Genomic DNA, 23,187 nt, shown 5'->3' on the forward strand with positions numbered 1-23,187 from the left:
CTCCAGCATCGGAATCATATCGGAAACGAAGATAAGGACAGATAAAAAGAGAAATAGTAAATGAAATTAAAATAGATATACCTTATCAACATTTGTAAATGGATAAATTTTCATACTTTTTATAGATAGACAGGTCTAGTATTGTTTTTAATATAATTATAAACTAAACGCGCACACTAAGAACCAGACCAGTCGCGTAGTACTTATCTATCAACAAAATCGGCGCCAAAGAAAACGCCCCTACTGTAATTACGAAAATACAAGTTATTTCACCATACATTTCTAAAAGCGTTTACGTAACGTAAACACCCGCATGGCGAGATACCATCGGTCGTATCTTAAAAAGAAAAGCGTACAACGCACACAGGTCTTTGAAGTGGCTCAGTGACGTGCAAAACGCACTTGTGACCGATAGCATCTTTAATCTTCGCACCTTTTCGTGTGGTCCGCGCCGGGCGCTAGCCAAGCGGTTTATAAATAGGGCGCCCGGATCTCTTTGTGAGCTGGAATGAGACAAGCGGGAGATAAAATCTTGAAAGTGATCCAAGTGTGCGGCGAACCGCGTGCTGCCAAGGGCGGAGATATATTGCGCTTTCATTATACAAACAATCCATGTTTATTAATAAACAAATACCTATTTGTATAGTACGTCCCTAACTCGAATTGCCTTTTGGTGAATACTCGTAATCTTTCGTGATAACGATTGTACTCCCGGCTAGGCTTTTCTGAAACCTAGACGAGCTATGGTAGATTAGGTTCATTTTGTCAAAACAGAAACATTTGTTGAAATATGGGAAAGGATTTAAATTAGGATTCTCCTTTTAGGCGATGAACTAGCAACCTATCACTAAATCTCAATTCTATCATTATAAAGACATGATTTTGTGTCAACATTCAGAATTCGTCTATTTTGAATTGAGCCTTTAGTATTAACTTCAGGGGTTAAAGACTATTGTACCTACATTGTATTTAGTCTATAATTTGAATTATTGGCATAGACAACTCAATTCTTCGCTTGTGACAAGATATTCCCTTTTGTAGCCAAATCCTACCAATTTCACCTCCGTGAAAGCCACAGGAGAAAGCCCTAAGTACGTAAACACCAAGTTAAAATAAAAGCGAGTATTTATTATTGTAAGAACAAAATCAAGAGCCTTAGAATAAGACTGCACCTTTTTTATAGTGTATCATACTGAATTTTAACTTATCCCGAGTTATTTTTTAAAGTTTTTGACTCAACTTGTTCAGCCTACTTTGGCAATATAAAGCTATTGCGATATTAAAAATAATGGCGAAGCAAAGACGAAAGGATCGACTTTAATTTTTAATGTAAGCGGCTATGGACTATGGCTAAACAATGGCTCTTGGCTCACCACCACGATATTTTATTACTTCGAGGAATTAGCAATGAAAACAAACGGCTTCACTGTATAATTATATTTGTTGTAAAATAACTTGTTGTTACTAACATAGCGTTAAATAAGCTCAGGTTTACCTACCAGACCTTCTTACATTCAAATCACATTGTCATACAAATTCTTGCGGCCTGAGCTCAAATCTAAAATATGTAAACATCTAAATTATTTCGACAATAGTGCATTTAATACATGCGAATAGTGTTCCAAAGATAAATAAATTTTACACAAATGTTACGTTTCGCCGACAAATTAACAAATAAATGTATAGTTACAATATTAACAGCCGATTTAAGAGAAGATATAATTCTACGTACAGATTAGGTAACGACAAAACCTCGTAAATTTAGGACTACAGATAAAGAACTGACAAATAAGTAGTTTGTAAGACCAGCAACGTTGTACCTCTTTTGTGTCGCATCACTTTAAAGTACCGAGTAGTTTCGTACAGTTTAACTATACATCCATAGCCGGTACTACCAAAAGTGACAGGTAAATATTAAAAAGGTGGTCTCTGTAACACCTTATTTGCCAGTGAATTAAGACAATAATACGCGTTGGTTTATACAGAGCGCGGGCGTTGGTGTTACTCCTTACATTTGCCGTTTAGAACGGCGGTAACTATGTGAACTAAATCTAGGGTGAGGCCGGATGCAAAACATAACGACCTTAAAGACTCTAACGAATTATTACAGTAGTAGTACGTACAACAGTGAAATTTGATTCGACTATGTATTTAATACCATATAGTAATATCGATTAATATCGTTACACGAGTGTTAACTTTAATAAGGCATGAACCACAGTGGCGAGTAGCGCAGAAAAGTTGGAAATTTATCACCTACAAGTTAGGTGTAAATTCACGAACGTAGATATAATATATTAATATTATTTCTACAAAGCGCTACTCACTAGTACAGTTGCAACCTAATCGCTACAATAACGAGAATTCGGACTAGCAAAAGGAACGTATAAACCCGCCAGCAAAAAAAAAATATATGTCACATTGAAATAAAAAAATAAAATGTTCACAAATTTCTGTACAAAACTACACTACAGTAAATAGCGATAAATTTAATCATTAACCTTGTTACCATTTAGTTACAAAGCAATATAATCGTGAAACGCCTAACAGTGGAGACTAAGCTATATTGCTTTACCTAAGAAAATAAATAACAATACTACGGCACGCTATTATGCTATGCTACATTAAATAAATAAATAAGAATTTATCTAACTATCCTACCTAATCGTGAAGAGAATTACAACAAAATACTGACGGTATGACAGATAAAAAATTTAAACAAAAAAAAATGTTTCGTCGAAAAATGTCAAAGATAAATGTCGTTTCGAAATGAACATAGTTTTGATCTATGTTTTGTGTATTATATTGGCTGGGATAGCAATGGGTGATAAAATTGGGAAATTTATAATACACAGAACTCATCGAGAAGGTTCTTCAGTTCCTTGTTGTGGGCCGCCTTGGAGCCGGTGGCGGGAGAGGCGGCGGTGGCCCTGCCGTTGTAGCTGAAAACAAAAAAGACGGTTAGTGAAATGTTATTAAAAACTTAAGTTATTTCTCTCGGTAATGTTAAAAAAAAAAGATAAAGTAATCATTAACTGGGAAGTAGTCTAGAAAGTTTTTAATATCACAGCGTTTCCTAAGAGAAGGCCCGGGCCCCAGACACGATTTCGAAATGACAAACTAGGGCCACATGAAAACAGACAACTAGATCATGGTGAAAGGTTTGACTCCAGCCTCCATAGTTTGGCATGCGCGACTCCGTTTTAAACGCGCGAAAAGCTATCCCTATTTCGTTTTTTATTATGACGTGAAACGGGACAGCGATAGTTTTTCGCGTGATAAAAACGTATACCATGCCTCCACCGAATAAATGACGCAACCCTACTGAAACAAGCGCCAGGCGGACACAAAATAAGGAAATTCATAAACGAAGTGTGAAGCTGGGATTACTAGTCAATAAAAAATAACAAACGTTGCATAACTTTTCAATTAAAAAAATAACACAAACAGCTATTTGGTTGCAGTGAGCAAGGTGTCGTTATTCAATGGGGCTACTCTCACCTAATAGTTCGCGGCACAGTTTTGGCCTCGGAATCGCCCTGTTGGGCGGGCGGCTGAGAGCTGCCGAAAAGCTGGCTCAACCAACTACCCCCCTGAGATTGGGACTTTGCCCTGCAACCAATAGCCAGTCATGTTATAGCCACACCCTTGTTAGTGTTATACAGAAAAATATATATTTATACAACGTGTATGTACCACGCGTCGGAAGTTTTTAATATTTTGATAAATTGTTTTAAGTCGCACGCTATCTCTTTCACACTTACCTTAACAGAGTAAGCACTCGATTTACGGAATTCAACTTATATGTTTTCGGGTATATGTTGAAAGCAATAATTATGATGAAATAACTGATATGATTCCATACTACGATATGATCTAATAAAGATGAAATTTCCATAAGAAAAAAATATTTAACCGCTGAGCCATTTGTGATGTCTAATAATTTTTTGTATAAAGAATAAAATATGACACAATCGGTAAAAAATAAAAACTTGAGTCCTAGAACTACTGCATGAAATAATGACTCAAAACTTCCAATACAATCAAACCAAATAATAGAACTGAACCTTACCTGTGCTAGAGGAATTGTGTTTTGAGATACATTGATTTTATTTTGAAACAATTTATGCACGCTCATGAGCAGCTACTATTATGTATACCTTAGGAGGTGGTTGTTGATTTCAAAACTATTTTCACTGTTGTTCTTGGCTTAAAATGATTGCATTTTTAAGATTAAACTCACCAGATCTGCTTCTGGTTCTGCAATAGAGTGCGGAAACGAGGCTCGATGTAGCTCCAGGAGCCCATGTTCTTGTGTTCCTCCTGGCTCCAAACCAGTTGGGCGTTCGGGTACTTGGCGACCTCCGCCTTGATCAGATCGTACGGGAACGGCGAGATTTGTTCCACCCTGTGAAGTTTATGAATGACGTGTATTTATAGTCTCCGCTTTGATAACCAATATAGCGTTCCATGTAAAAAGTACCCCGTGTGAAATGGAAACATCTAGTATTTATAGAAACAGGCAAAGGACCCAGTCAAAATCCAGCTGTAGGTTATACATTTTGTAGCCTTTCTTAAATAGACAATATTCTGATGTTACTTTAATCCATTGAACCTTATGGACGTAAAGGCCAGACAATCAATCATACTTTCCAATTAATAAATGATGGTCTTTCTATATCCCAACTATATTTATTTGTTTGTAAGAAAAGAAGAGGTACTTCATGGTATTGATTCAGTATTTATTCTTCTTGTAATCTTGACATTTTGCATATATATATTTAAACATCTAGAGAATGATATAATATAGAACCTTTCATCCCACTAAAAATTATAGTTCCCCTGATAAAACTCGTTTTTTACTAGGTAGCGCTGAATTCATCATTTTTTGTTGCTTTCTATATGAGGTGATAACTTCGTCGCTTTTTGTTGATCATAGTAAATAGACGCGGGCGAAGCTGCGTGTAAAGCTAGTTGTCCACATAGTGAGATACCTGGCGATGGCGATGTCGGCCTCGAGCCCGCGGTCGCGGCGCTGCTTCAGCAGGTCGTAGTACACGCGGCCCGAGCAGAACACCAGCTTGCGGACGCCGCTCGGGTTCTTCGACGCTGCTCCTTCTTCCGGGATCAATCTGGGGAAGGGAGTAGGTGTATGACAAACGTAGAATTGAAGCATTAAAAAAAGAAGTTTATTTAGATAAACAGCATGTTGTGAAACCTCGGTGAAAATCGACTAAGAGAGCAACCCCATTCGGGTCCAAAATGATCCGAAAGTGGCCTGGCTGTACTGGCCTCAGCAGGAATTTGGGCGTCATCAAAATGAAAGGCTTGCGGAATAGCAGCATGATCTACAAGGGAGATACCATTTATTTCTCCCCACTTCAACAAACATTTACCTTCTGAAGGAAGTGCCCTCATTCATGTCGTCGAACGAGGACTTGGCCTCGGGGTGTCTCAGCAGAGATTTGGGCATCATCAAAATGAAAGGCTTGCGGAATAGCAGCATGATCTACAAGGGAGATACCATTTATTTCTCCCCACTTCAACAAACATTTACCTTCTGAAGGAAGTGCCCTCATTCATGTCGTCGAACGAGGACTTGGCCTCGGGGTGTCTCAGCAGAGATTTGGGCATCATCAAAATGAAAGGCTTGCGGAATAGCAGCATGATCTACAAGGGAGATACCATTTATTTCTCCCCACTTCAACAAACATTTACCTTCTGAAGGAAGTGCCCTCATTCATGTCGTCGAACGAGGACTTGGCCTCGGGGTGTCTCAGCAGAGATTTGGGCATCATCAAAATGAAAGGCTTGCGGAATAGCAGCATGATCTACAAGGGAGATACCATTTATTTCTCCCCACTTCAACAAACATTCACCTTCTGAAGGAAGTGCCCTCATTCATGTCGTCGAACGAGGACTTGGCCTCGGGACGTCTCAGCAGAGATTTGGGCGTCATCAAAATGAATGGCTTGCGGAATAGCAGCATGATCTACAAGCAAGAAACCATTTATTTCTCCCCACTTCAACAACCATTTACCTTCTGAAGGAAGTGCCCTCGTTCATGTCGTCGAAGGAGGACTTGGCCTCGGGGTGTCTCAGCAGAGATTTGGGCGTCATCAAGATGAGAGGCTTGCGGAACGGCAGCATGATCTGCCTCCTCAGGATGTGGAAGTACGACGCGGGGGTGGAACAGTTTGCCACGATCCAGTTGCAGTCGTGCAGTTGGCGAACTGTTAAAAGAAGTTAAATCTTGTTTACTTGCATTTTTTAGGAGAAAAGATGTAGTAATCTCTCGAAAACATATAAAAGTATATTATAACTTCATTATAACTTCTTTCTATTAACAAAAAATGTCGAAACCAAAAGGTATGTCATTACTGTGACATCAGAAGTGGTAAGTACTACCTTAGTGAATACTCATAGTGGAAGTAACTACCCATACAATTTTATATGCTAAATTCTTTCACAGCATGTTATTTAAATTGCCTACTATCACGAGTGGATCCCGAACTTTGAAACCAATAAAACCAAACTTGTTCAAAGTTTCCAATTGAATCCAGAATAGACAAGGATAAAAGTATATAATTAATTTGATTGAAAGGATTTTTTTTGTATCAGCTGCATGTATGTCCTTTTACCTTCGTAGTCGGGGCTTTCCGGTGGCATGTAGTCGGGGTCGTCGGAGCTCATCTGAAGGAATCTCTCGAGGCGAGCCGACGAGTGCTCAGGGCCCTTAAATAATTTAACATCATGAAAATACCGTAAATAGTATATATAATATAGTAAGTATATACATTATTTATTATCACCCAAACAAAGGTTCTCTGCTTAACCTAATGGTAGACTGTTATATAATTTTGCAGAGACAAAACATTCATTTTATTATTGAGTAGAACTCAAAAAATAACATTAATGTCATTCCATTCCACTTCGCATCGCAAAACGTATTATGTTATCGTATTGCCCTGAATTTCATACCAGTTCGATCTAGTGGTTTCCAACTGACATAAAGCCAACCAATGTAGGCCGCATGGAAAATTATGTATATCGCATTATGTATAGACCTATATACAAGTATATCGCAGATGGCATCCATTTCTTTATGGTTTATTATTTTAAGGTGCAATTAAATTTTAAATAAACAAATATTCGTTTACCATGCCCTCCATTCCGTGAGGCTGCAATAGCACGATTCCGGACTGCCGCACCCACTTGGCCTGTCCGCTGGATATGAACTGGTCGATGATACACTGCGCCACGTTGTTGAAGTCACCGAACTGGGCCTCCCATAGGACTAGCGCGTTGGGGTTCGTCACGGAGTAGCCCACTTCGAAGCCGAGCACACCTGGAAAGTAATGTTATAATCTTAGATTTCAAATAAAAAATTAAAAGGTTGCCTGTATGTGCAAATATATCTCGGTTCCACAGTTATATATTCAGGACCGGAAAAACCAAAAATTCTTTATATTTCTGCCTTCAATTACAAACAAAAAATAATAATACTTCCATCGACTTACCATATTCAGACAAAGAGCTGTTGCAAACGGTGTAAGGCGCCTGGTCGGGGTAGAGATGCGCGAGCGCACAGTACGTCGCCTTGTCCACTTTCTGGTGGTGAAGCACGTGATGCCTAAAATTTAAAACAATTTTATGGTCAGACTTCATTAACAAACATGGTAATATTAGAATGGGTTTCATAGAATATGATGACTTAAATAAATAAATAATAAATAAATATATACGGGACAAATTACACTGATTGAGTTAGCCTCGAAGTAAGTTCGAAACTTGTGTTACGAGATATTAACTCAACGATACTATATTTTATAATAAATACTTATATATATGTATAGATAAACATCCAAGACCCAGGCCAATTAGAGAAAGTTCGTTTCTCATCATGCCCTGGCCGGGATTCGAACCCAGGACCTCCGGTGTCACAGATAAGCGCACTACCGCTGCGCCACAGGGGCCGTCAAATGGCGGATTGATTTACAAACAGGAACTGAAATTAAATTAATCATCAAACTTAGTAGCGTTGAATGGAGACTGCGACGAAGGTTATTCTGTAGTCGTGCAATTTAGCTTACTTTTCCACGACTTTATCATGCATCCCAATCAGTCAGGAAAAATGACTAGGTAACAAATGACAAAAAAAAGATAAACAATTTGATAAAATCAGAAGCAATAAGATTAATACCTGTGGGAGAAAGTTCCTCTCTCGACGTCCTCGCCAGACAGTCTGACATGGATGCCTTCCTTCAGCAGCGATCCAAACGCCATGGCCTCAGCTAAAGCCCAGTCCACAGTGCGGTTGTCCACCATCTCCATACGAGCTTTCAGGATACGGAGCAACCCTTTGTGGATCTCGAACTCGGCGGCGTTGGGCGGCGGCGATGAGAATCGTTTGCCGATGTGGACTAACGTCTCTTCGTGGACGCCACTGGGGCTCATCTGAATTGAAAACCATTTTGATTATTTGTCTATTACCTTTTTAAACAGTCACCTCTATCCATTGACAAAGCATATTTTTAATTTTTACGAACTAGGTTACCCCCAAGGTGAAATAAAGAGAAAAAAGACAAAGCCCTGCCAGCGTTCGCGATACTGTAGAGAAGGTGTTCAGACTAGCATAAAAGGAAGTTAAGAAGGGAATATATATGTATGTTCGCACATCTAGTCACACTTTTACAGGATTTTAAACAATTAATTTACCTTGAGCGGGTCCTTGCCCTCGAAGAATCCAGACCAGGGCGAGTCCAGCCAGTCCTTGTACTTGATGTGAGTTTCCTGCTTGGCCTGATTGTACGCGTCTTCGCAGATCTTCTCATATTTATCTTTCACATCTTTCACTTCTTCCGCGGTCACAACACCTTCAGCAATCAGTTGGTCAGCGTATTTCTCCAACACTGGGGAATTTTAAGACGTAATTAATGCATCTATATCTGGCTGAATACTATTACAAAAACGTTAAACATGACGTTAATGTAATCTTAATTAATCATTTAAAAAAATATTGAACATGACGGACTTCAAGTTATAAAATATAATGGTATAGATCTAATCATCATTTCGACAGTTAAGACTAAGTTCCCCATACATCTCACTGAGGTAATAAGCACTTCCACTTCATACATATACTATGGTGCAAACTGGGAGTTGGTCCATATACAACCTGACTTACCCCCCACTCTTTCCACTCCTCATAAAAGTACAAATTGGTTCATCGACCGCATTATATCCGTTCATGCTGACGATATCAATGACGACGTTCTTGTAGAAGGCGGAGCGCCGTTGCTTTGGGATTATTTCGGTACATTTCAAATATATAGGGGGGGTAGTAAATAGCCTTAGAGAAGAACACACTTACCAGGTTTGGTCTTGCGGATCTTCTGGTACATAAGTGGCTGGGTGAACATAGGCTCATCAACCTCGTTGTGTCCGTTTCTGCGGTAGCTCACAATATCAATGACCACGTCCTTGTGGAAGGTGGCGCGCCATTCCGCCGCCACGTTGCAAACGTGCATCACTGCCTCAGGGTTGTCGCCGTTAACGTGGAAGATTGGAGCGTTTACTACGCGGGCCACATCTGGAAATAAAAACAATACCTAGTTACGGTCATAGGCAAGTCAAACAGGTAAAGACGCATACAAGGCTGAAACCGGGACTGATTCCAAGAAAATAGAGGCGACGCTTAGGTTAAAAGTTACATTGCGGGTCATCTATACACTAAAAGTTATTAATCGTACAAGCAAAGTTCCTACAAATTGGAGCAAAATACTTCTTTCGACATCGTCGAAACCACAGTTGTCAAGGCATAAGACCCAGTCTGGCGAAAGATCTTCCCTTTAGTGGCATTTCGAGCCCTCTTCGTCGCTCCTTCTACACTGATTCGACAAACCAAATAAAAATCACATTACACAATCTCCTTCAAAAGTAGATCTTACCTGTGCAGTAAGCAGAAGAACGGGAATGCCTAGGATCGGTGGTGAATCCGATCTGATTGTTGGCCACGATATGAATGGTTCCGTGTGTGGTATAGGCGGGGAGGTCCGACAAGTGCATCGTCTCGAACACCACGCCTTGGCCGGCGAAAGCGGCGTCACCGTGAAGGAGGATTGACATTACCTGTAAATAAAATAAAACAAATTATTATTAATTAAATAAATTATATACTAAAAAAATATATCTATCTATTTGCCGTGTGGTTCCCGGCACCATTACAAAAGAATAGGACCACTCCATCTCTTTCCCACGGATGTCGTAAGAGCCGACTAAGGGATAGACTTGGGATTCCTCTTTAATGTAAATCCCTGCCAATCTAAGGTCTGCCGCGCCGATGGATGCATGGCTAGGGGCGAGCCTAGTCTCGAGCGTGCCACTTCCGCCATGGGGTTGGGCGACCCCCAGGTAATGGCTAGCCTTACCCTGGCATGCGGGGCTCTGCTGGGGCGGACAAAATTTTTCCCTAGCGTCTCGTGGGAATCGCATGGATGCAAATTTTTTGAAAGAGCACCTAGATGGCGGCGATGGTGTCCGCACCCCATCACGTCTCGTTCCCGGCGGGAGCGGTATGCGGTCTGCTGAAAGCCGCTTTGCGACGATGAATGTAAGAGGAGGAATGAAGGATAAGATTGAGGAAGTATGCCAGATGATGGATGAAAGACGTTTGGATGTGTTGTGCGTGAATGAAACGAAGCGGAAAGGATGCGACGCGACGCAGCACGGCCCTTACACGGCGTATTGGTCTGGAATTTCCAGTACCAGCCGAGGCTGTCAAGGGGTCGGTCTAATTCTTTCTGCACGAATGGCTGAGTGCGTGAATGAGTATGAGTGTGTCAGCCCTCGTCTTCTATGGATTAGGCTGAAAGTTGGAATCACTCGGATCTTCGTTCTAGGTGTTTATGCACCTTGGGATGTGGGTTCGAGGGGTACAACATCAGCAAAAAGCGAAAACGAGGAGTTCTGGAATAGTGTAAGAGAAGTATTGAAAGTTACCAAGCCAAATGAGAAGATTATTATGTTAGGTGATTTTAATGGATGGGTGGGTGTAAAGCGTGATGGATATGAAAAGGTGCTTGGTGCGTTTGGTGACGAAAAGGTGAATGATAATGGAAGAAGTGTATTAGAAATTTGTCTAGAGTGGGATCTTTTTGTGTCGAACTCAATGTTTCAACATAAAGAGATCCACACCTACACAAGAGTGGAAGGTATTTTAAAAAGTATGATAGACTTGGTGATTGTAGATGAAAGATTGAAGAACAAAGTGCTGGATACCCGTGCATATCGCGGTGCTGGCATTGACTCGGACCATTTACTGGTGATATCCCGGATAAGGGGTATCTTCAATCGCTGGCGGCACAGGGTAAGGGAGCAAACCAGCGCTTTGGAAAGAGTAAAAGTAGAAAATTTGCAAGATATGGATGTAGGTAAGAAGTATATTAATAGACTGAAGGATGAATTTGAAGATTTAGAGGAAATGAGCGATATTGAAGATGGATGGAAGGAATTTAAAGAAAGAATTGTGAAAGTAGCTGTTGAAGTGTGTGGTGTAAGTAGAAGAAGGAAAGGAAAAAATCACAAAAATGCGTGGATGAGTAAAGATGTGCAAGAACTTGTGCGATTAAAGAAGAAAGCATGGCTGGATTTGTTAGCAGCAAAAGCTAACTTAAGAATGCAAGAGGTTATAGATGAAGATGTGAATGAAGCACGTAAGGAATATAAGAAAATGAAAGATTTGGTTAAGAAAGCTGTGATTAGAAAGAAAGAAGAGTATAAAGAGGATTTTGATAAAAGGCTATCAGAAGACTTTCAGTCAAATCTGAAAGTATTCTGGAAATCCGTAAGGTCAGCCCGAGGAAATACTATAACCAGAGAGCTGACTAGGATCAGATGCCAGGATGGTAGCGTTGTGAAAGGAGAAGAATGTGTACTAAAGATATGGAAGGACTATTTTGAAAGTTTATTTGAAAAAAAGGAAGGAAATAAGAAAGATTTCTGCTATAGCGAAGAAAAAGAGAATGAGATGGAAGGCGAAATTGAAATGTTCGAAATTGTGGAAGCACTTAAGAGTATGAAAGCGGGAAAGGCTGCTGGGTGTGATAGAGTGTCGGTCGAGATGCTTAAAGCAGGAAAAGGCGTAGTAGCTAGTCAGTTGTACTGCCTTTTCAATTTGTGTTGGAAAAGCGGCCGAGTACCAAAAGATTGGTGTAAGGCTGTTATCGTGCCACTTTACAAAGGAAAAGGGTCACAGCTGGACTGCAAAAATTATCGTGGTATAAGCCTGCTTAGCGTCGTCGGCAAATTGTATGCTAAGGTATTGATTAATAGAGTCAGGAATGAAACTGATGACAAAATATGGGATGCTCAAGCGGGATTTCGAAAGGGAATGGGATGTACTGATCAGGTCTTTTCCTTGCGGTGCATAGCCGAAAAGTTTTTGGCCAAGAGTCAAAAAGTCTATTGCACATTCGTAGATCTGGAAAAGGCCTATGACAGAGTTGAGAGGAATGAATTGTGGTCAGCACTTTCTATGCATGGGGTGAGCAGTCTCTTAATACGAGCACTGAAATCCTTATATGAGGATTCGAGTGCTTGTGTCAGGATAAACGGAGCGCACACTGAGTGGTTTAAGATTGAGAAAGGCGTTAGGCAAGGATGTGTTGCGTCACCGTGGCTGTTCAACCTATTTATGGATAGCTGTTTGACAGATTTGAAAGAGTCTAAAAGTGGATTAAGGATGAATGAGTTACTCGTCAAATGTCTGCTCTATGCCGACGATCAGGTTATACTGGCGTCATCAGCGGAGGAGTTACAGGAGATGGTAAACTGTATGCATGAAGCTTTAAAAGAGAAAGGAATGAAAGTGAACGTAAGTAAAACTAAAACACTGGTTTTTGAAATGGAGAAAGAAATGACAGCATGTAATATTTTGATTGGAGGAGAAAAAGTGGAGCAAGTGAAAGAGTTTGTATATCTAGGATCAAAGTTTACATCAGATGGCAAGTATGATAGTGATATTGAAAGGAGAGTGAATGCGGGGAACATGGTGAATGGAGCTTTGCATGCCTTTATGAGCAGTCAGAAACTATCCAAAAAGGCTCGACTGGCTGTGCACAGGGGCGTGTTGGTCCCGACATTAATGTATGGGAGTGAAAGTTGGGTATGGCAAAAGAAGCATGAAAGCAGAATAAATGCAGTGGAAATGAGAGCGTTAAGGAGTATGATGGGTGTGAAATTGAGTGACAGGATAAGGAACAGCGTGATAAGGGAATGTTGTGATGTGAAAGAAGATGTAGTTACAGGAATAGAAAAGGGTATGTTAAGATGGTTCGGTCATGTGGAGAGGATGAATGAAAGCAGGTTGACTAAGCAGATATACAAGGAGAGTGTGGAGGGAAAGGTCGGAGTGGGAAGACCTAGACGAACGTATCTTGATCAAATTAAGGACGTCCTGGTAAAGGGTCAGGTCAAAAGTACCCGAAACCGCCGAGCTTGTATGAAGAGAGTTATGAATGTGGACGAAGCGAAAGAAGTATGCAGAGATCGTGGCAAGTGGAAAGAGGTAGTCTCTGCCTACCCCTCCGGGAAAGAGGCGTAATTTTATGTATGTATGTATGTAAAAATATCTACTTATGTATCCGTCAACATAATAATGTTTACTATAAACGAACTTTTATTTGATTTAAAACCGACCAAATAACCTACTAATTATGTCCTACGAAAAGTTTATCTTTTTATTTATTCAACTTTAATGAGTGATTAGTATATTTGTCATTTCAAACATCGATATGATATATCAATTTACATAGTGTTGTAAGTTATAATTTGTCTCATTCTCACAGGAGCAGAGCAGTGTTCAACAACTAGTATGTTATAACCTATCTGTCACCTGTGATCATATCGCATAATAATTAATGATTTATTTGTACTATGGACCTCACCAACACATATAAACAACGTGATAAGATAACCTGGGACCTTTCATAAACTTCCGTGATATACGATAATTAAACTTTTACTTTCGATATGTTCTTTAATTAATGCAACACACATCACTCCATCACTATAGTGATGCGTATAGGCAGTAATGTGAATTATTTCTTTTATAATACAGTGATTTTAAAAATGTTGTAGTCCCAAAAACTATGTGAACATTTAATAAATATAACTAGCTGAAAGAAAGAACATAACATGTAACTTGTTTTCCTACAAGAATGCCACATATTTTGACTGTCAATACACAATAATAATAAAGATTAATAAATTGTAAAGATTCAGAAATTCCCATGACAACAGAAAAAAGTGAAATCGCTCATAATTGTCTATATTGTGGTAAAAAAATTTAAGGTGTGTCTACCGCACATAAAATGATGCAACACAATGAAAAAGTTTTTTTAAGACTTTTTTTATCTGAAAACAATTGTTAAAATAAAAAAGGTGTGTCCAAGTGCCGAATGACGCAAAACGATGACTTGATATAATTTCTTCATAAAAAAGATACCTTTTTGTTGTAAGGACTTTGCTTTAGGAAAACCTTTGGAATACTGAATTTCATGTACTTTGGAATAGGACCAATCAATCTCATTCCCATGGATGTCGTTAAAGGCAACTAAGGGATAGGTTTATAAACTTGGGTATATTCTATTAGGCGAATGGATAGCAGCATGTCACTATTTGCCATGTCATGTCATGTCTCATTTCAATCTTTAAGCCATACAGCTGGGCCATAACCATAAGGCATCATCACGATATATGCAAAAGGCTTCTAACTTCACTAAGGTCATTACCCAAAAACGTGGGTTTAATCTTTTTTTTTCAGATATAGAACTATGAATGACGTAAGTTCTAGATAAAACATTGATATCATTACAATAAACACAACTTTTCATGTCAATTACCTTCTTGCCCTCATTGTCGCCCCTGTAGAACTGTTCGGCCCTGGTCTTGCCCTGGACAACGGGATCGACGGCTTCCAAGTGAGATGGGTTGGCGCACACCGCCAGCCTTATGTTCTTGTTCGTCACACGGTTCAGACGCTCGATGTATGTACCCAAATGGTATTTGACGTCACCAGAGCCCTATAAGGATACCAGGTAAATTATTATCTACTAGCGACCCGCCCAGGCTTCGCACGGGTAACATTTATACATACAAATCATCTTCTTGTTTCACTCTATTTTAAAAAACTGCGTCAATACGTTGCGTAGTTTTAAAAATCTAAGCATACATACATATAGTTATACAGGCATAGGGACAGACGCAGGATGCGACTTTACTACTATATAGTGCATTATAGATATCTATGAATGACGCATCTGGAGATAAGAATATTTGTGCTGTGTATTTATTTAGTACTTTTATTTAAGTAGAGTTTCAGAAAAAGTTGTCCAAGATTGGTGTAGTTTACGTAGTCATTAAAAAGCACTGAGAATAGACGGCAGTCACTCCGTACAATAAATCGATAAACATACTACTGGATTGTGGTATGAAGCAGACCACTAGTTCTTTAAGACAAAAGACAATTAGAAACTCCAAAAGAATCACAATGAGATATAAAGATAAGAACATTAGTATATGTACAGTGTAAGTATAAAAATATATCACCTACGCATAGAGCATAATTATATGTAGAACGAAGGTGGTATAGTTTTCTACTTGGCCCACTGTACATTAACTAGCAATCTAATAGAACTTACGTCGTCCTCGGCTTCGAGCCCAGCGAACTGGGTGAACAATTGATGCAGCGGCTTACGGCACACATTGGCCAATACATTCAGACGACCTGAAATTATTATTTAATTTTAGTACCGCATTCGTGACAACATCCTCTTAATGTAAAATAAAACTAATCCTACAAAATTACACTCAAATTTAGCTTATTTCACAAGCTTAAAACTAAAAATGTATAATGTAACTGTATAAAATCGGGCTTTGAAAATACAGTTTTTCGATCTGGAAATTTACAAAAATTACCTACCTATATATTTTTTTATCGTAACTTCAATAAATTTTTATCATTATCATAATGTAGTAACCACAAAATTGCCAACACTGCCAATTACTGATATAAATTACTAGACGTTTAACCGACGTTTAAAGACGTTCAGCCGTGTGGTTCCCGGCACCAATACAAGAAAGAATAGGACCACTCCATCTCTTTCCCATGGATGTCGTAAAAGGCGACTAAGGGATAGGCTTACAAACTTGGGATTCTATTTTAGGCGATGGGCTAGCAACTTGTCACTAGTTGAATCTCAATTCTATCGTTAAGCCAAAAAGCTGAATGTGGCCATTCAGTCTTTTCAAGACTTTTGGCTCTGTCTACCCCGCAAGGGATATAGACGTGACCATATGTATGTATGTATGTTTAACCGGGACCATTTTCATGGTGATTTCCGAAAATAAAAGTAACTATCTCATCATATTTCTCTTAAAAGTCCTTTACGAGTAAAAGTTCTATATCTGAACAAAAGCCATCAAAATAAGTAATTTTGAAGATGAGCCATAACAAAGAAAAATACAAAACTCTGCTTAGTACCTCTATGTGGCATTCCCATGATGATGGATTCGACTCCAAGGCGTGTAGAAACGTCAATGACTTGTTTCATGGCGGGGATCAAGATCTCGCAGCCCTCCAGACCGAAACGCTTCTCTGACGACCATTTCTTAGCCAGGAAGTTTTCGAATCTACAATGAAATTATTGTAAATATAAAGAAATGTCTCAGTCAAAAGAATGAGGGAATGGCTAAAGCCGCTACCAGACGTAACTTTACATATAAAACATGACAGCCTCTGTGGTGCTGCGGCATTAAGCTTGTCTGTGACACCGAAGGTCTGTTCGAATCCCGACCAGAGCATGAAAAGAAAAGAACTTTTTTCTAATTGGCTTGGGTCTTGAATATTTATCTATATTAGTATTTATCATACAATATGGTATCGTTTAATTAGAATCTCGGTACACAAATTTTAAACTTACTTCGAGGCTAAGTCAAACTGTGTAATTTGTCAATTTCTTTCTGGATTTCAAAATTAGTCTGCACACTATATTAAGATAGAAAAGTAAATTAGAAAAGTTTATCATCATCTAAACATAAGTATCGAAATGGTTTTAGTTTAGCATTTTTGCTTCGCTATACTAGAGATTATGTCAACACAACAAGGACTGATTATTTTCGATTGAGGTAAAATCATAACTTAGATCATAAAACTGGGAACTCTCAAAAAGACCTAATAATCCTGTTCTTTTTCTCGGAAAAAAAACGCGAGGCGGACGTTGAGGACACCGAAGCAATCGCTATTTTCTTGGCTGTAATTGGAATGTTCTTTATGAACGACATAAGGTAACCTAGAAATAAGACATGTAAAGAGTACATGTTTGTGGTCTGGACTCATGTTGGTGATTCTTACCCAGCAGATCTTGTAAGCCGCGCCAAAATCAGTCGTTTCTGGTCGGGACTCATCTTCGTTACATTAGGAGGTTCCATCCTTTGCCTGATCCAGTTGCATTGCTCCAAAGAGTTGATGAACATGAACTCGATACCGATGTTGTTGCAGTATGCTGCCTCCAGGCGACTGAGGATCTCCCTGGTCAAGAGACACAGAAATAAATATTTTCTTATACACAAAAATAAAGTTTTAGATGTCCAAATTTTTTAAATACGTTTTGTAATTATATATAAATAGCTTCCAACAGAAATAAGCACAGTTAAAAGGCAATTTAAAATTTCGACATTCTTTGTCGTATCAGAAGCTGGATTAATTTTTATGGCTCGCCAATTCTCTTTTGCTTGTTTTTTTTTTATTTTACATGAATCCAAAATGTTTTCATGTCTTATTAAACGCAACCAAATCAAACTTAAAATCTTTAAGAATAAACCTGAAAAAAAATGATGTAGTAAAACGATATCATCTTTTCAATGACCAGGACTAATGGGAGGTTAAGTTATTATCACACTTTATAAACATCATATACAACTTTGCCTCAATTTGTGGGAATTTTTTATCTATTAATTTAACATAGTCAACAAACAATTTCTTTATCAGTACGACCCTGTATCACAATCACAATACTTTTAGTAGACAACACGGGTTTTTAGATCAATGACCGACTTAATAAGGCACTGTGAAGGTCAGATCTCAGTACGAGGTCTTAACGTCACTTGCTTTTTATAAGGGCAGTATAGGCTGGCTTTAAATAAATATCCTCATGTCATTGGCCTTGCTTCAGTCTAGGTCAATATAGAAGGGAAAAGAAAGTAACCTCAAAGACCATAACAATTATATTTTATCTCAAAAAATGATTAATTGGACCTTGAAACATAAAACCAATAGTTACCTTAGAGGAAGTGCTTTCTCCTTTTCGCCAATGAACGTTGTAGATGGTAATTTGAATACCCTGTCCATATCGGCTTCATCTAAAAATTTTAAGTTTTCATGAGAGTAGATGTTTCAATCAAAATAATCAACCTATCATTTCAATTTGACTGAATAAAGTTAAATGTTTTACTTCTGATTAATTTGACTAATAGTTTTATCACTTTTATTGATGAAGCAATTTTTTTTCTAAATATTACAAACTACAAGAGAAAGAAACCTTATAGTCACTAAAATGCATGAAAAAGGCAGGATGTTCAATAGATTGAACCCCGAAAGCACATATAGAAGCATTATAGAATATATCATATCCCTTTACTAGCATTTAGCAGTATTACGTAAACCTAATTTCGACCCACAATAAGTTCTCCTCCTTATCAACCATGGGGAATACATTCACATGTTGGCGAAAATGAATTGATAGATCTATGTAATATGCATGTTTAAATATGTGAACTTGTCAAGTCCAAAGGTCTCTAAAGATAGAACGATGGTAAAATGGTATGGACGGTTGGCTTCCGTCCAACGGATGAAATAGGTGCACGTGACGCGCCCCTCAATGTCACGTAACAAACACTTTTCTTTATACGAACTGACGGGATTTAAACGCAAATAATGTGTTAATAAATACAACCAATAACAGAGTACATAATAAATAAATATCTAATAATATAGATATATAAAGGTAGATATTACACACCCATGCACGAGAAACCAATAAAATTACCTAGCTTCATGCAATAACTTATGATGAGAATGAGCCCATCGTATATTTTCCGCATGAACATTGATAGTGAGTGCAGTGCGAGCCGGAGTTCTCGTGCGTTACATTCACATACATATGTGCGTAGTTATGGCGTCCAGTCTACAAGAACATAATTTACGAACAGAAAACTTGACGAAAAAATTATAAATGCAAATCATAATCTACAATGTTCCTTATCATTTCAATCTACAAAAAAGTTGGAAGTTTGGTCAGAGAGGTGATTGGAAGGAGATCTGTTCATAAAGTGAAGAATTTAGTTCTCTGTGCCGCCATAACTACAAGGGAAAACACCGAGCGGCCAGTTTTATGCATCATCAGCACTGTCTCCTTACCAAACCTGTAGCTGTTGTGGATCACCTCCCGGGGGTTTTTACCGTTCAATTCCGAGGTGGCAATTTCCAGGGGGTCGAGTTTCGCTATATGATGTCCCCGGATCTGTTTTTTAGTTCACAACAACCTCATTTAGTATGCGAATATATAACTGATAGTCTGCTAATCAGCCTATTTGTAATAAGCATCAATAAACTGAATAGTAGTTGTTTTATGTTAAATTAAGCGGATAGTTTAAATATACTCGTAATAATGTGTTCAGTTATTTCAAGAAATTAGTATCAAAAATAACTCAGAATATCTCCAAAATCAAATATATATCCAATCAAAGTATTCAAAGTTGTAACGTTAGTAAATAAAGAATTCAAAATAATGGTGTTAAATAATTGAAGAAAAAAAACAAATACTAGGCTTTTTAATTGTGTTTAGTATAACATAACTTGGTTAAGGAACGGTTTAAAAATATAATGTTAGATACTGCACTATAGTTGTAAGTCATAATCATACAAAACAATAATTACTTATACAATGCGTGCAGCCTAAAGGTGTCATCACACGACAAGTTATAGGTAAGTTATCATTCACAAGTATCGTGTTTACTTGGCATACATTTCTCTATTTTATCTTATTTATTTTCCTCATCATTTTATATATTTAAATACAAATAAACTATATATAATATTTTGTATTGTGTAACTAAATTTATAGTACGTAGCCAACCTAATGTATATCTAGTAAAGGAATATGAATGCGCAGCAATACATTTTAAATATAATTTGTTTTAAAGATAACGTGTGTAAATAATTGTTGCACTAAATAGCGTAGATATAATGTTCAAGTGTTAGCATCAACGACTACAGTGAGACTGAGAACAAAGTTAGTAGGTAGTATTTGTGGTCGAACTGTAAGTTTCAAAAAGCTAGTCTCAATATTTTTACTTAGTAAAAGGTGTATTGTTCGACTTATTCATAGTGTTTTAAAAAAAAAGTCAAGATTAATTAATACATAACATACTTAAGCTGCCCAAGCACCCTAAAAAATAAAAATAAATCAAACTAATAATCAACATAGGTATCTACAAACCAAACACCAAAATTAAAAATACTCAAATCTACGTGATACAAAAACTAAATAAGACCCCTTGAAAAGGAACGGACCATAGAGTTCCAGTCAAAAAGTGCCAGATATAGCGAGTGAGGCCGAAGCTTGTAAACCTATACCAATTTTGAAATTCGTATTGCCCATTGAAAATTAGAATGATGTATACTGGCTATAGGTACACTTCGCTGCTATTATAGTACCGCCAACAATATACCCATTAAAATATTAAAACTCTTTATGACCTACAATCTTTTTATGACAATCACAACATTAATACCTTATCTTAAGAAATATAATTTAATATCGCTAAGACAACACATAATACCCGATAATACTGGCTTAGATTATGGTCTATCAAAACACCAGTTACATCCCGCTAACCCTCAATTGCAATACTACGAGTAGATTTTCATACCAAACCGAACGTGTTGTCTAATAACAGCCTCATTGGCGAAGGCTCTCAGGCCACCGTGCCATTCGCCGCTCGACACAGGATCCCCCGTAGAGATGCCGAGGGGATCGAGTTGCGCTACGAGGTGACCCCGGGACTAGTTTACGAGAAGGGAAACAATCCATGACGTTATTACCCAATAGGAATTCAATAAGGTATCGGTTAAAATGACACCAAACAGATAGGATGCTTCTTTGGAAACATGTCCAGTTATTTATTATACGCGAGTATATTATTAAACGGAAACAAACAATATAAGGACTGATATAGCTTGTAGTATAAGAAGGAAATATGTTATGTTTATTATTTATTTAGCCACCTTGATTTCAGCCAACCATTGACTAATCAAAATAAAATGCCCGACCTCTATGAAAATAAACAGAAAAATAAACGTATGGCATGCTACAGTGAAGCGTTTGAACATCATATATGATTTTCATTTGTATTATCAATTTTGAGACTAGCAATCTTAGATATATTTTAGGTAGTTAGTGTTGATAGATTCATGAAAATTATTCTTGGAAGAATGGAGTCCATGGTTTTGTTGTTATAAAGAATTTATGAACAAACAACTGTTTTGTGTTAGCGTTTCATGACTCAGACACTACATGTTGCTTTTTAATACGCTACTACATAAATTAGTCAATCAACTAGACATTTGAACATTGTGAAGATATTATATATGATTGAAAGTAAGAAAAAATTCCAGAAAATTAAATGGTCCGAAGCTAATAACAGAATTATAAAATTCGACAGTCAATACATTAATTATTATATATTTATTACTATATTTTAATTATTATATTCAGTGGCCGACATATGCATAGTACAACATCTTCACAATAAGAAAACAACAAACAGTGACTCGCAATTCAATGTCAACTAAACAATTCAACGGCATGATCGTTACGGGTGATAGCTTCCAAAATATTTCAATCTTTCGTGTTGTTATCCTGCGTACCGAAATTGAAATATTTCCTCATGATGAGCTCGGAGCTCGGCGCGCGCATTCCCAATTCGGGCAGGTTGGCCGTCGTGATGCCCAGGGGGTCCACGTCAGCAGCCAAGTGACCGCGAGCCTGTCGGTCACCCGCCACCACGTCAACTTTAACCCGAATTCGCAAACACACAACCCAACGACTCTATTGGCGCTCAACGTGTAACCCACACAAATACAAATCTCTATCTCATCTTCCCGTGTCATCTCTATCACTCTCAGATGTTGCACTTCGTGCCCTGGGCTTTATCTATATCCATTACGTGTCATAACGGCGAATACTTCAAAGCATATGAAGTACCTAATCAATACTTAATATGTTTCATCCCCACCTATATACCGTGCAAATGTTTAAGAACAAAATCGGACCATTATCGGAATTCATTGCTTATTTTGCTTTCATACATGTAGCCTTTAGTTCGTCAATATAGAAAATTAACATGATATAATTTTTTTCAGTATAGTCTATCATCTAACTATGGTAAATAATGTACAGAAATAATGGCGCCCAACGTGGAGCCCACAAAGTTCTGACATCGTATTATCGCCGTCGCCAGGCCGTGTTATGCAATTCGGGTTATAACATAATAATGGAACCGCAATGCCAATTGATACACATGCAGTCTTAGTCGATAGGTGTCGTTATATAAGTATTCCAATGTAAAATAACTTGTGTTTATTTTGTAAAAAAAAGTAGTTCTGTAAATATATTTTTGTAAAGTTTCGACTTATTTAAGTAATTATCAAATATATATTATACACTAACATAACCTTCAAATAAAGTAATTTATATTTCATAGTAATTGGTTGTTGTGCAATATTATGTTAACAAAAACTGTCAAGGAAATCTATCAACTAGCGTAATATAGGACTTGGGGGCAAACTAAAACAAGGGGCATTAGCAAAAGGTACCTCGTGTGTGACTAAACAAAATGTGCAAACAATAACGAATGGCGTCATGTTTACAATACAAATATAAAAGATATAGCTATAATGGAATATGGTTCACCTGATAACTCCTGATGATGGCTTGGACGGCGAGATGGTCGTCGATTATTTTCTCGTTGATTGGGGATCCTGGGAATATATCTTGAATTTAGCTAAAATAATCTATTAAAAATCATATAAAAAAGCTCGGTACGTAGTTTTGATAAAAACAAAAA

General features: G+C 37.9%; 1 protein-coding gene across 6 annotated transcripts in view; it reads right to left on the reverse strand.

Moving 5' to 3' along the window:
- Window positions 1-1,422: 1,422 nt before the first annotated feature.
- The window catches only part of LOC106133152 (2-oxoglutarate dehydrogenase complex component E1), a 29,576-nt gene continuing 7,811 nt past the window's right edge, over window positions 1,423-23,187 (reverse strand). For 2 of the 6 annotated variants that reach the window (XM_013332792.2, XM_013332785.2), the window contains exons 5-23: window positions 23,034-23,101; window positions 20,992-21,124; window positions 18,342-18,420; window positions 17,414-17,590; window positions 16,544-16,692; window positions 15,702-15,787; window positions 14,904-15,083; window positions 9,951-10,131; window positions 9,374-9,592; window positions 8,719-8,912; window positions 8,204-8,457; window positions 7,521-7,633; window positions 7,161-7,348; window positions 6,642-6,735; window positions 6,041-6,233; window positions 4,995-5,132; window positions 4,244-4,408; window positions 3,502-3,612; window positions 1,423-2,942 (exon numbers count right to left, since the gene is read on the reverse strand). In XM_013332792.2, coding sequence (XP_013188246.1) covers window positions 2,843-2,942; window positions 3,502-3,612; window positions 4,244-4,408; window positions 4,995-5,132; window positions 6,041-6,233; window positions 6,642-6,735; window positions 7,161-7,348; window positions 7,521-7,633; window positions 8,204-8,457; window positions 8,719-8,912; window positions 9,374-9,592; window positions 9,951-10,131; window positions 14,904-15,083; window positions 15,702-15,787; window positions 16,544-16,692; window positions 17,414-17,590; window positions 18,342-18,420; window positions 20,992-21,124; window positions 23,034-23,101 — 2,822 coding nt within the window. In that variant the 3' untranslated portion in view covers window positions 1,423-2,842. Of the gene's footprint in view, window positions 2,943-3,501; window positions 3,613-4,243; window positions 4,409-4,994; window positions 5,133-6,040; window positions 6,234-6,641; window positions 6,736-7,160; window positions 7,349-7,520; window positions 7,634-8,203; window positions 8,458-8,718; window positions 8,913-9,373; window positions 9,593-9,950; window positions 10,132-14,903; window positions 15,084-15,701; window positions 15,788-16,543; window positions 16,693-17,413; window positions 17,591-18,341; window positions 18,421-19,477; window positions 19,581-20,991; window positions 21,125-21,988; window positions 22,107-23,033; window positions 23,102-23,187 lie in introns of all 6 variants that reach the window. The other 4 variants (XM_013332808.2, XM_013332800.2, XM_013332823.2 and 1 more) reach the window with 4 other exon arrangements.

The sequence above is a fragment of the Amyelois transitella genome, chromosome 7, assembly GCF_032362555.1.
Source record: "Amyelois transitella isolate CPQ chromosome 7, ilAmyTran1.1, whole genome shotgun sequence".
NCBI classification, from domain to species: domain Eukaryota; kingdom Metazoa; phylum Arthropoda; class Insecta; order Lepidoptera; family Pyralidae; genus Amyelois; species Amyelois transitella.